The 11,952-nt window shown below is 47.5% G+C and overlaps 3 protein-coding genes across 3 annotated transcripts; all 3 read left to right on the forward strand.

Moving 5' to 3' along the window:
* Positions 1–105: 105 nt before the first annotated feature.
* Positions 106–2,657, forward strand: LOZ57_001322 (uncharacterized protein; the record flags this gene model as incomplete). Its single annotated transcript, XM_049250413.1, has 6 exons — positions 106–128; positions 198–269; positions 325–653; positions 713–818; positions 879–2,510; positions 2,573–2,657. 6 exons carry the CDS (start codon positions 106–108, stop codon positions 2,655–2,657), a joined length of 2,247 nt encoding a protein of 748 aa, XP_049110773.1.
* Positions 2,658–3,370: 713 nt separating this feature from the next.
* On the forward strand, positions 3,371–7,465 carry SKI2 (Antiviral helicase ski2; the record flags this gene model as incomplete). Its single annotated transcript, XM_049250414.1, has 5 exons — positions 3,371–6,094; positions 6,143–6,422; positions 6,476–6,663; positions 6,718–6,897; positions 6,965–7,465. 5 exons carry the CDS (start codon positions 3,371–3,373, stop codon positions 7,463–7,465), a joined length of 3,873 nt encoding a protein of 1,290 aa, XP_049110774.1.
* Positions 7,466–8,104: 639 nt separating this feature from the next.
* Positions 8,105–11,799, forward strand: NMD5 (Nonsense-mediated mRNA decay protein 5; the record flags this gene model as incomplete). Its single annotated transcript, XM_049250415.1, has 10 exons — positions 8,105–8,194; positions 8,278–8,356; positions 8,413–8,873; positions 8,917–9,134; positions 9,192–10,381; positions 10,437–10,568; positions 10,617–11,162; positions 11,227–11,405; positions 11,464–11,581; positions 11,642–11,799. 10 exons carry the CDS (start codon positions 8,105–8,107, stop codon positions 11,797–11,799), a joined length of 3,171 nt encoding a protein of 1,056 aa, XP_049110775.1.
* Positions 11,800–11,952: the final 153 nt, after the last annotated feature.

An 11,952-nucleotide genomic window follows, 5' to 3' on the forward strand; every position in this document is an offset into this window, starting at 1 on the left:
CTGTCTGTCTGTGCTGCATCTTTCTGCTCTGGCTCTCTTGGCTGCTGCTCTGTTGCTTCTGCTCCCGTATGGTGAACAACCCTTGCTCAAGCTCTCGTGACGAGGATGACGCTTGACTCAGCATTACTGTGAGTCCAGCACGACCCCGGCGCCCATGGCTGTGGCCCGTGTGTTTGCTCACCCTGTCTAATAACTAGCACCTACCGACCGACCGAATCCCTCGTTCTACCAACCGACCGAAAATTCTTCCCTTTCAAGATCCCGAATTCGTGGGTCTTGCTCCGCTGAATTCCCTTTGCCACGCCACTGACATGGCGCTTCTAGGCATCACCAGCTCCGCCATTATATTAGCACTGCCGATCCCGATAAGATCCACGTCGCAGTGGGCAGGATTATATTCACCATCCACATTTCTACTCGAAAACGCGAGGTGGTAACTATCCTGCCCTTTGAACCAAAGTGCCTGACGGCTGGGCTTGGGTGGATTGTCGTTGGCGGCAGCGAAAATGGCGATTGTGCTTTTATCAAACTAGCTGTCTCGGGCGCCGTGCTTTCTCCACGAACTAGGGCCAATAACATTGACATTGATATTGACTCACCTCTCCCTCTCTACATCGACCCTGTCACTCGAAGACGAGCGTCATCCAATCACGGTCAGTTGTTAAACTCAAACCTACTAGATTCGAGAAGTGTTAACAGTGATGATGATTAGAAATAATAATTCATGGATTTGGGGGAAGCATCGTCAACTCCGTCACTGTACACCGATTACCTCCCCGGTGCGACCGATTCAGCTACGAAGATATCGCCGTTGCAAGGTAGATCAATCTCGTTCTATATGCTAAATGTCGGCAGTATACTAATATCGAGTGTTACAGCAATAATGACAGAAGTGTCAGCATTTATTCTCTGTCGAAGAAAGAAAATTTAAAAACCATCCATCACACTGTCTGCATGAACTATGCTCTTATATCTCCAGACTCGAAGGTGCTGGCCGCTGTGGGCGATTCGAATCAGGTTTGGTTTTACCGCATTATGCCTGTTACGAGTGCCAGGTCCCGTGATTTTCCGGGGGAAGGCCTGCTTTATGACTGGGAATGGCCGTTGATTAAAAGAATAGATTTCAATTCCGTTTCTGAGACCGAAAATCAATGCTGCTTTACAATTGCTTTTTCGCCCTGCAGTAGTCTATGCGCTGTTGGTTCGCAAGGGGGGACTATCACGATATTCGATCTGAATCGCATTCGCGACGGAGATGCCGATGAGCAAGGAGAAGTAGCAGTTAAAGAAAAACAAAATGACGGCGATGACGTAATTTGTGTCTTTCGATCTTCCCGGTCTTACCTTGATGTTGGTGCCGTCCGTTGCATGACGTTTTCTCCCAGGCCCTGGGACCTTCTTGTGTGGGTTGAAGACCATGGCCGGGTCGGGATTGCGGACATTCGACAAGCGTTTTCTCGGAGGCAGATTGTAAAGCTGGATATCGAAGAAAAGGATTTAGAACATGTTCGAACACATCGTCTCGATAAAATGCCAGACGGTGAACCTTCTGGGTCGGAGGATGAAGATGATTCATTAGACCATTTGACTTATGAGCCCGAAAGCCACCCAACTTCTCACAGAAGAAGGCTTAACGGGGATCAAGATCTCAATTCCATCCGTGAGGAATTATTGGCTCAAGATCTGACTGCGAGAGAAAGACAGATCATTGACTTTTTAAACGCCGCTCGGTGGGCTTCCTCGATTGAAGAAGGACGCCAGCGAACTCCCAGACATGTTAGCCCATTGCAATTATCTGGAGGCTCCCGTGCTTCCCCATTTTCTACTTCTCCTCCAGAGAACTCTCAGCCTGCTGAAGACCGAAATTCTGGTCGTCCTCGTACCCTCGAACCGCGAAGGCGAAGCTCTGTTGTTTTGTCGCACCAAAACCAGTCGCTTTCTTCTTCCCCAGCTCCATCGGGTCTTGGATTAATGCCTCATCCAACTGTCGCGTTGAGATGGACTACATCCCCTTCCCAACTGCCTCCTGGTGATTCTCCGTTTCAAGCAGCGTCTGGCAATGCCGGTGAGTCATCTGCCTCTGCAATGGACGAAGAAGGAACAATCTTTAGGTCCCCTTCTGGGGAAAGACTCGCTGAGATCGCTTTTGGGACCCGTATCATCTTTGACCGGCCCCGGCGTACCTCAAACAACAGCAGCGGGCATCGGCAGCGTAGTTTACGGTCAAGATCCATACCTCGTCGCGCCGAGAGAGATCCGGCTGCGACCGAGGCACAAGCTCGTCAAGACTTGCGCTCAAATCTGGCGACTGAGCGGTTACGGTTACAGCGACGTGCTGCAATAGAAGAGAGTCAGAGACTCAGCCAATGGGACTATCAGTATCGTCGGCACGCGGATTATAGTCGACGCACACCTCCCCGTCTTAGAACCGAGCTCTCGGGGGCAACGGACCGCGCAGAAATTGGCGTGGGGACCGCCGGGGTCGGCTGGGGTGCGGATGGTCGAACATTGTAGGTTTTTTCCCCATCTGTACTTTGGATTTAAATGAAAGCTAATCGAAATATTCTCACAGGTATATCGGCACTGAAGAAGGCATTTTTGAATATAAAATCAACACTCAAGACCGGAAGACTTTTCCAGGCATTTCATGCAGGTAATTTATCTGCCACATAATATTAAGAAATACTACAAAATCAATTTTTGGCCTTCTCTATCTATATTCTGCAGTGCTTTCCCTGGAGTCTTGGTGCACAAAATGACAGCGTTTGTGGGGTTTTCAACAATATAGTTTTACATAATTTATGTTTCGGACGTCTCAATTTTATGGATGTGAAGTAGATTTTGTCAACAGGGTGGGGCATCTGCTACACGGAGCACTTCACGAGTCATGATGGGTTTATAACTTGGATATGGTAGATTGCAGATTCCTGACGAGTAGTTGGCGTGTGCAGATAAGTACGCTATGGTTTTTAATAATGACTACAGGAGTGTTTGCTTGTTCAGATATTACCCCTTCGGTACAACAGCACTTCGAAGCCTGAATGTATGTATGCACGTAGCTCTCGATATTTTAAGAATCCATAAATGCCAGGTGTGGCATCAAGGCAAGTTTTCGTATCGAGCTGATGACCTGGCTCTCTCACTGTAGTTGGTCTATAACTAACTACAGTAACTATTTGTCGAGTTGTTGAAGCGGCTGCTGCCACACCAAAAGCTTCTTTATGTACACCCTAACTAGTTGGCTGGCAACCTCCCACAAAACTGCAGAATACCTCCCACATTCCATGGTGAGAAGTTACTTTCCACTTCTACAATACTATCCAAAAGACTAGAATATATTTCTTCAGGTCTCAAATGCAGAAACGCCATAATGGCTAGACACCTAGCTGAAGCTATGCACGAGGTGCAAAAGCACGCAGAAAAGCTAGATGCCGCTGACTACGATCTTGACGCCTGGATGGGCAGCGCCGACAGACAAAGCAGCCGGCGGGAGCGACGGATTCAATCCACAGAAGATCTAAAACGAGAACTGGAGAGAGAATTTCTCACTCCCTCGCCGCGGTTCAGTACAGAGTGGCTTAATCGCCTGCAGAGGCGCTGGGAGATTCCGGTCGATTATACAGAGCTATTTGCACTCGCACCTACGCAAACCCGTACAGTAACTCGATTCACACGTGAGGGTTTGGAAGGTAGGGTTACTGGTTACCATGAAGTTACTGTTCCTGCCGGCAGTGCCACAGCAAAGAACTCGACATCATTCCGCAGAAGGCCTGCAGGTCGAGCGGAGTTTGTCAGAGGGGCGGCTGGTTTCTACCCCTTTGAACCAGGCGGTCTAGAAGGAGTCGAGGCGATTTCAGCTCTGGAGAGTGATGCGCAAGTTGATGGGCAACGGGCTAATGATGCTGCAGGAAAGTCTGCGCTGGATCGTATTATCAAGCTTGGTGTTGAAGGCGGGCTGCTAGAAGTTGCGCCAGGCTTATCGCGTGGACTAGATTTCTCGAAAGCGACGACTGTTTCTACTGAAGTTGCAAAAAATGCTGAGGATGCGTTGCAGCAAGACGATAGCGAGCTCGATCGCATGGTTGGAGGGAGCGCTTCTGAGGTTTACGGTCAGATCAAAAAAGGCGATTTGGAGGAAGATTTAACCGCTGGTGAAGAAGAAGATATTGACTCTCTTCTCCCTGTCGAGTATCCTGCCTTAGAACCACGGGGGCAACTGCTTACAGCATCGACAAAAAAGGCCGGCAGAGAATGGGCGCACGTCGTAGACGTCAATAAAGAGATTACGAATTTTTACGAACTTGTACCAGATATGGCCCGAGATTATCCATTTGAATTGGATACGTTTCAAAAAGAAGCAGTCTACCACCTTGAAAATGGTGACTCTGTCTTTGTTGCGGCCCACACCTCTGCTGGAAAAACAGTTGTCGCTGAATATGCGATTGCGCTAGCAGCCAAGCATATGACAAAGGCCATATATACGTCTCCAATTAAGGCTTTGAGCAACCAGAAATTCCGCGATTTTAGGAATACGTTTGATGATGTTGGAATTTTGACCGGGGATGTCCAAATTAACCCTGAAGCCAGCTGCTTGATAATGACAACGGAGATTTTGCGCAGTATGCTTTACCGGGGTGCTGACCTGATAAGAGACGTGGAATTTGTTATATTTGATGAAGTTCATTATGTCAACGATCTCGAAAGAGGAGTGGTGTGGGAAGAAGTTATTATCATGCTTCCAGAGCACGTCACGCTTATTCTGCTATCTGCTACAGTGCCAAATACCTATGAATTTGCTTCCTGGGTTGGACGGACAAAAAAGAAAGATATATATGTGATATCAACTCCTAAGCGACCTGTTCCGCTCGAGCATTACCTCTGGGCTGGGAAGAGCATGCATAAGATCGTCGATGCCAATAAGAAGTTTATTGAAAAGGGCTGGAAAGATGCAGATGATATTTTGTCTGGACGTGATAAGCTCCGGGAAAAGAAAGCTGCGGAAGCAAAGAGCGGCAATACCCGTGGTGGGCCAGCTGATCGGGGTCGCGGCCAGCGCGGTGGACCGCAACGTGGCGGTGGAAATCAACGAGGGGGTCCGCAGCAGCGAGGAAGAGGCCAACCTGCACAGCGAGGTGTCGGTAATATTGCACGTACCGGGAGAGGTGGTGGACGTACCACGGCAGCTCAGGACCGGAATATCTGGGTGCATCTCGTGCTGCATCTCAAAAAGGAAAGTATGCTTCCAGCATGTATATTCGTATTTTCAAAGAAAAGATGCGAAGAGAATGCAGATTCCTTGTCCAACCAAGATTTCTGCACGGCAACTGAAAAGAGCTCAACCCACATGCTCATTGAAAAGTCGCTAGCTCGCCTTAAGACGGAAGATAGGGTTCTTCCTCAAATTCGAAGAGTAAGAGAACTGCTCAGTCGGGGGATTGGTGTGCACCACGGAGGCTTGCTCCCTATCATTAAGGAGATTGTTGAAATTCTATTTGCTCGAGGTCTTGTCAAGGTATTATTCGCTACGGAAACTTTCGCCATGGGCTTGAATTTGCCTACTAGAACTGTGGTTTTCTCTGGCTTCCGAAAGCATGACGGCAGGCAATTCCGCGACCTTCTTCCTGGAGAGTACACTCAAATGGCCGGTAGGGCTGGACGTCGTGGCCTGGACACTGTTGGATCTGTGATAATCGCCACTTCTGGCCGAGACGAAGCTCCTCCAATCGGGGCCTTAAGGAGAATGATCCTTGGTGATCCCACGAAACTCCGCTCCCAGTTCAGGTTAACGTATAACATGATTTTGAATCTTTTACGTGTCGAAGCACTCAAAATTGAGGAAATGATTAAGAGGAGTTTTAGCGAGAATGCAACACAAGCACTACTGCCGGAACACCAGAAGCAAGTTCAGCTATCTGAGGAAACGCTTCAAAAGATCAAACGAAAATCTTGTGCTATTTGTGACATCGATTTAGAGGCTTGCCATTCAGCATCAATTGAATTTCAACGACTCACGTCTCAACTCCATATCCTTCTTCTGGCTTCTCCTGTTGGAAAGCGATTGTTTTCTGCAAAGCGATTGATAGTATATAAAAAAGTAAGTATCGTGCCTGCACCGCTTTTGTTAACTACTAATAATATATAGAATGGCGTTCGAACGGTTGGATTTCTGACGAAAGATGGAGTCAGCGCTGGACCTGCACCTGTATTCCTGGTGTTTGAATTTGGACCATTGAATCTCATCCGTCATCCTAGCGACATTCTCCCTTTCCTACCTATGTTCCGGCATTACTTTGCCCCACTGCCGAACTCTGCAACTGAAATGCATTTGAAGGCTTGTAAGGTTCCTATCATGGATTTGGAATGTGTCACTTCTACCATTGTAAAAATAGGAGGGCCAACCTGGTATTTAAATATCAAGAGAGGTGTGTAAGGCACTGCAGATTACCCTGGAATGATTTCCACTAATGCAAAGCAGAGGCATTGAAAGCGGCAGACAAGGAACTCGTGCCTTTAACTTCAACCTGGGAAAAGCCAGATTGGGATGAACTTGATTGGGATCGGGTAAAGGAACTCCAAGTAATAGAAGTTCTCAACGAGAGGCAAAAGCAGCTTGAAATTTCTCAATCATGTGGATGCTTTCAATGCCCGCATTTCTTACAACACGTAAGTCCATGCTGTGTACTCTGATCCGTATATACGACTGACTCAAAGACACAGTTTGAAATGCAACACGACGAGTGGCAAGTAAAGGAAAACATATCGCAACTGAAGCAGCTCATGTCGGATCAGAATCTTCAATTGCTACCCGACTACGAGCAGCGGGTAGAAGTCATGAAAGAGCTTGGTTTTGTGGATGAAGCCTGTCGTGTGCAGCTAAAAGGGAAAGTTGCTTGTGAAGTAAGTGCATGGCTGACTTCCATATTCTCCATAAGTATCAAAGCCTTGTTAACAATTCCCCATATAGATCCACTCGGCAGACGAGTTAGTTCTTACGGAGCTAATATTAGAAAATGTTCTTGCGGAGTACGAGCCTGAAGAGATCGTGGCACTCCTTTCTGCCTTTGTCTTCGAGGAGAAAACGGAAAATGTTCCAACATTGACGCCTAGGTTGGAGAAGGGCAAGGAAGCCATCATTGCAATCTCCACGAAGGTCAATGATCTTCAGATCAAACACCAAGTTATACTGTCAAGTGAAGGTGCTGGCGACTTCGCGACAAAACCGCGTTTCAACCTGGTAGAAGTCGTTTATGAATGGGCACGCGGCATGTCTTTCAATCGCATCACGGGCTTGACTGATGTGATGGAGGGAACAATCGTGCGGGTGATTACCCGCCTGGATGAAACATGCCGGGAAGTGAAGAATGCCGCGAAGCTCGTTGGCGACCCTTCCTTATACACGAAAATGCAGACGGCACAGGAGATGATCAAGCGAGACGTGATTTTCGCTGCCTCTCTATATATGTAGACGTTGTATTTACACGTGTTTTCCTTGGGGATGGCTGTTCCATGATCCATTCACCGACGTTTGTGGGTGGTTACGTGCGCCATGTTGACGAGTTTCTATGCTAGCACACTTGAATAAGTATAGATAAGCGTAGAGGAACTGACCGTGTTCAATCTGTGTTTCTCCCAAAGTCGCGTAGAGGCCGGCTATGTGGGAGTTGTCACGCAAATTCGACGACGCGACGTCAGGCGGGATAACCACGCTGTAACTAACTAAGTGGACAGCACCCGTCGAGCGTAGCGTGTAGTTGGCCAGCCACTCCTCTTACTTTCGCTGCCCTTCGCAGACTTTGTTTCGCGGTTTCAACGGTGTCGTTGTCGTTGCCGTTGGCTGGTGTGGTCGTTTGGGCGCGCAGGTGCCTGGAAAAAAAGGTTTTAGGGAGCCACTCGATTTATTTTTTTCGACCGTCCCCGCCAACCCTATACATTCAAACAATCCTGCCCCCAGACGACTGTCTTCCCCGAGCCAACGGTCGTCCCGGTCGTCAGCCTATTCGAGCCCGGCCCATTAATGCACGAGGCGCGCTCTCTTCACCACCTTCTGAGCCGATAAATCTTTTGCCTTTGCGTGGGTGCTGGGGGCTGCATCGACTCCGCAAACATGGACGTGGCAGGTCTGCGAAACCGTATCCAGGCCACCCTCGATGCCAATGGCGATATCAGGCGACAGGCTGAGCTGGATCTCAAATACGTAGGTTTCTGATGCCCTTCCTGCGAATGCATGGCCTTCGTGTTCTATCAGCTAATGGTGCTTCTTTTTCATTTCGTATTTAGGCTGAGGGCCAACCTGGATTTCCAAATGCGCTGTGCGATATTCTCCAGGCCGAGCAAGACCAGGCTGTTCGACTCTCCAGTATGACGAAAGTCCTGTTATTGCTTTGCTATGGCCCGATTTCTGATTACTTGTAGCCGTTGTCTACTTAAAAAACAGAGTGATTCGAGGATGGTCGCCGGAAGAGGACCATTCGCCTCACAAGCCCATCCTAGAGGAGGAACGGGCGCCGCTGCGAAACCGCTTACTTCCCATGCTCGCGTCGACACCACCGCCGATCAGATCGCAACTGATCCCCATGCTTTCGAAGATCTTGCAGCACGATTTTCCGCAAAAATGGCCGGATTTCATGGATATCACGCTACAGCTATTGAACGGCAGTGATGTTAACTCGGTATTTGCTGGACTTCAATGCCTACTGGCTATTTGCCGGGTCTACAGTTATAAAGCGACCGAGAAGAAAGCCGAATTCGATGAAATCGTGAACCATTCGTTCCCTCAGTTACTTAACATTGGTTCTCGCTTAGTTAACGAGGAAAATGAGGAGGCTGGAGAGATGCTTCGAACCGTAATGAAGGCGTACAAACATGCCATTTATGTGAGGACCTACGGCTATGCATCATATATACTTGCATCTTCAGAAAGCTGACTGGTTCACCCTTCCCTTTCAACAGCTGGAGCTCCCCTCGCACCTCATGTCCCACCAAGCCACCGTCGATTGGTGCACATTGTTCCTGAGGATAATCGACAAAACACCCCCTGCAAGCTCGATGCCTGAAGATCCTGCTGAACGGGAGCTCACTCATTGGTGGAAATCTAAAAAATGGGCATACGCCAACTTAAATCGTCTGTTTGTTAGGTATGTCATCATGCATCTTTGTGATTTTAAGTAGTCTCATATGTTGCTATTCACCAGATACGGCAACCCATCGACGCTGGGAAAGACTAGCCAAGCGGATTATTCTGCTTACTCCAAAACGTTTATCACCACTTTCGCCCCAGAAATTCTAAAAGGATATCTGCAGCAAGTAGACAAATGGGTTTCCGGAGGATTATGGCTAAGCAAACCAGCTCTCTCTTACACCCTGGTATTCCTCGAGGAGTGTGTCAAACCTAAGTTGGTCTGGGAACATTTAAAGCATCACATCGACAATTTAATTGCACATCTAGTTTTCCCTCTTCTCTGCCAGACTGATGAGGATATCGAGTTGTTTGATTCTGATCCAGCAGAATATCTTCACCGCAAATTGAACGTATTTGAAGAGGTCTCCGCTCCGGATGTTGCCGCCACCAATTTCCTTATTGCCCTGACGAAAACCCGAAAGAAGCAGACTTTCTCGATCCTTACTTTTGTGAACAGCGTTGTTAGCAAATACGAATCTGCACCAGATGAGCAGAAACAGCCTCGCGAAAAAGAAGGCGCTCTGCGCATGATTGGGTCCTTAGCTTCAGTCATCCTTGGGAAGAAAAGTCCCATTGCTGATCAAGTAGAATATTTTTTTGTGCGCCATGTCTTCCCAGAATTCCGCAGTCCTCATGGTTATCTCCGTGCCCGTGCCTGCGATACCTTGGAAAAATTTGAGCAACTTGATTTCCAGGATCCGAACAATCTTATGACTATTTACAGGAGCATTTTGGATGCTCTAGCGGACCCTGCTTTGCCTGTCAGGGTTGAAGCTGCCCTTGCTTTACAGCCTTTAATTCGCCATAACGTTATCCGCACCTCAATGCAGACTAATATTCCACAAATCATGCAGCAACTTCTGAAATTGGCCAATGAAGTGGATGTCGACGCTTTGGCAAACGTCATGGAAGATTTTGTTGAAGTATTTTCCGCTGAGTTGACTCCTTTTGCTGTTGCTTTGTGCGAACAACTGCGTGACACGTATATGCGCATCATCCGGGATTTGCTTGACCGAAAGAGCACCAAAGGTGAGGACGATATTTATGGAGACTTCTTGGATGATAAGAGTATCACTGCACTGGGTGTTCTGCAAACAATTGGAACACTTATTCTCACTCTCGAAAGCACGCCTGATGTACTGCTACATCTGGAAACAATTTTGATGCCAATTATCTCAATTACTTTAGAAAATAAGCTCTATGGTTTGTTAATCCCGTGTGCTGTCTATAGTCTAAATCGCTAACGTGATACTACTAGACCTGTACAACGAGATTTTCGAAATCATCGACTCCTGCACGTATGCTGCAAAGTCAATATCCCCAACCATGTGGCAGGCTTTCATTCTGGTTCACAAAACATTCAAAACAGGGGCAGAGCTCTACCTAGAAGGTTCAAAATTTCACACCCTGTTTATTTGGTATTAGCTAATTTTGGTAGATATGCTCCCTGCCCTGGATAATTATGTGACCTATGGAACTTCTATGTTAATAGAGAACCCGGAATACTTGGCCGCGATTGTAAGCATGGTAGAAGATATTTTCCACGACGACAAAACAGGAGGCGTGGACAGAATCTGCGCATGCAAACTTGCCGAGGCCATAATGCTAAATCTGCGTGGCCATGTGGATCAATACGTCCCGGTGTTTATTAGCCTTTCCATGCCAATCTTATCCAACGATGAAACCAAGACAAAGTCGTACCGCATTCACCTCATGGAAATGGTAATCAATGCAATCTACTATAACCCCGTGCTAGCGCTACAAGTTTTGGAGGGTAATGGGTGGACCAACAAGTTTTTCAGCAGTTGGTTCTCAAATATTGATGGTTTCAAGAGGGTTCATGACAAGAAGCTGTCTATTGTAGCCATCAGCGCCCTTTTGACGCTGAGAGCTGAAGATGTACCAGCAAGTGTACAGCCAGGCTGGCCCCGGCTTCTCCAAGGCATTAGCAGACTTTTCCAAACTTTGCCAGCTGCCGTCAAGTGTAAGTTGGTTAGGAAGATAAATATTTATATTGTGCGGAGAAAAAATGCTGATCAGGATATTAGTGCGGGAGCAAGCGACGAAGGATTCTGACTTGCAGTTCGATGATACTGGGGACGATGATGATGACTACGATAATGACTGGAGTGGAGAAGTCGAGTGGACTGAGCAAGATGAGGCAGAAGGTGGTGACGGTGACGTTGCCGATGAGGGCTCTGCCTATATTGAGTTCTTGAATCGTGAGGTTAGTTACCAGCCATAAACAAGGTGTATTGGTGATTTTTACTAACGGCGTTTTGAAGGCGGCAAAACTTTCATCTCTGCCAGACGATGATGAAGACGAGCTGGAGGAAGGAAGTTTGCTGGAATCTCCACTTGACAAAGTTGAACCATACTCTGTGTTTAAATCTTCTCTATTGAGTAAGTCCTTTTGCCTTGAAAACATTTGTGGTCCTTAATTTCGCTGACATAGCCATACAGACCTTCAACAGGGCCAGCCGCATCTTTACGAGAACCTGACCAAAATTCTCAGCGCGGAGGAGCAACAAATTATTCAGGGAGTGATTAATGAGGCAGATGCGCAGGCTTTGGCAGCAGAGGCAAATGCTGGCCTGGCTAAGTCGAACGGCGGTACTTGATACTAAAAGCGTTTATTGAAATAGAACGGATGACCGAGTAGGGTATTTGGAGATTGGGTGCCATGCCATCGTCCTTTTGTTGTTTCCTGGGTTTTCTTTGTTTTGCTGTCTACTTTCTTCTTTCATTTTTATACTTTTCCCTGTACCCCCTCC

Source organism: Ophidiomyces ophidiicola (genome assembly GCF_022830035.1).
Source record: "Ophidiomyces ophidiicola strain CBS 122913 chromosome Unknown scaffold_3, whole genome shotgun sequence".
Lineage (NCBI taxonomy): Eukaryota > Fungi > Ascomycota > Eurotiomycetes > Onygenales > Onygenaceae > Ophidiomyces > Ophidiomyces ophidiicola.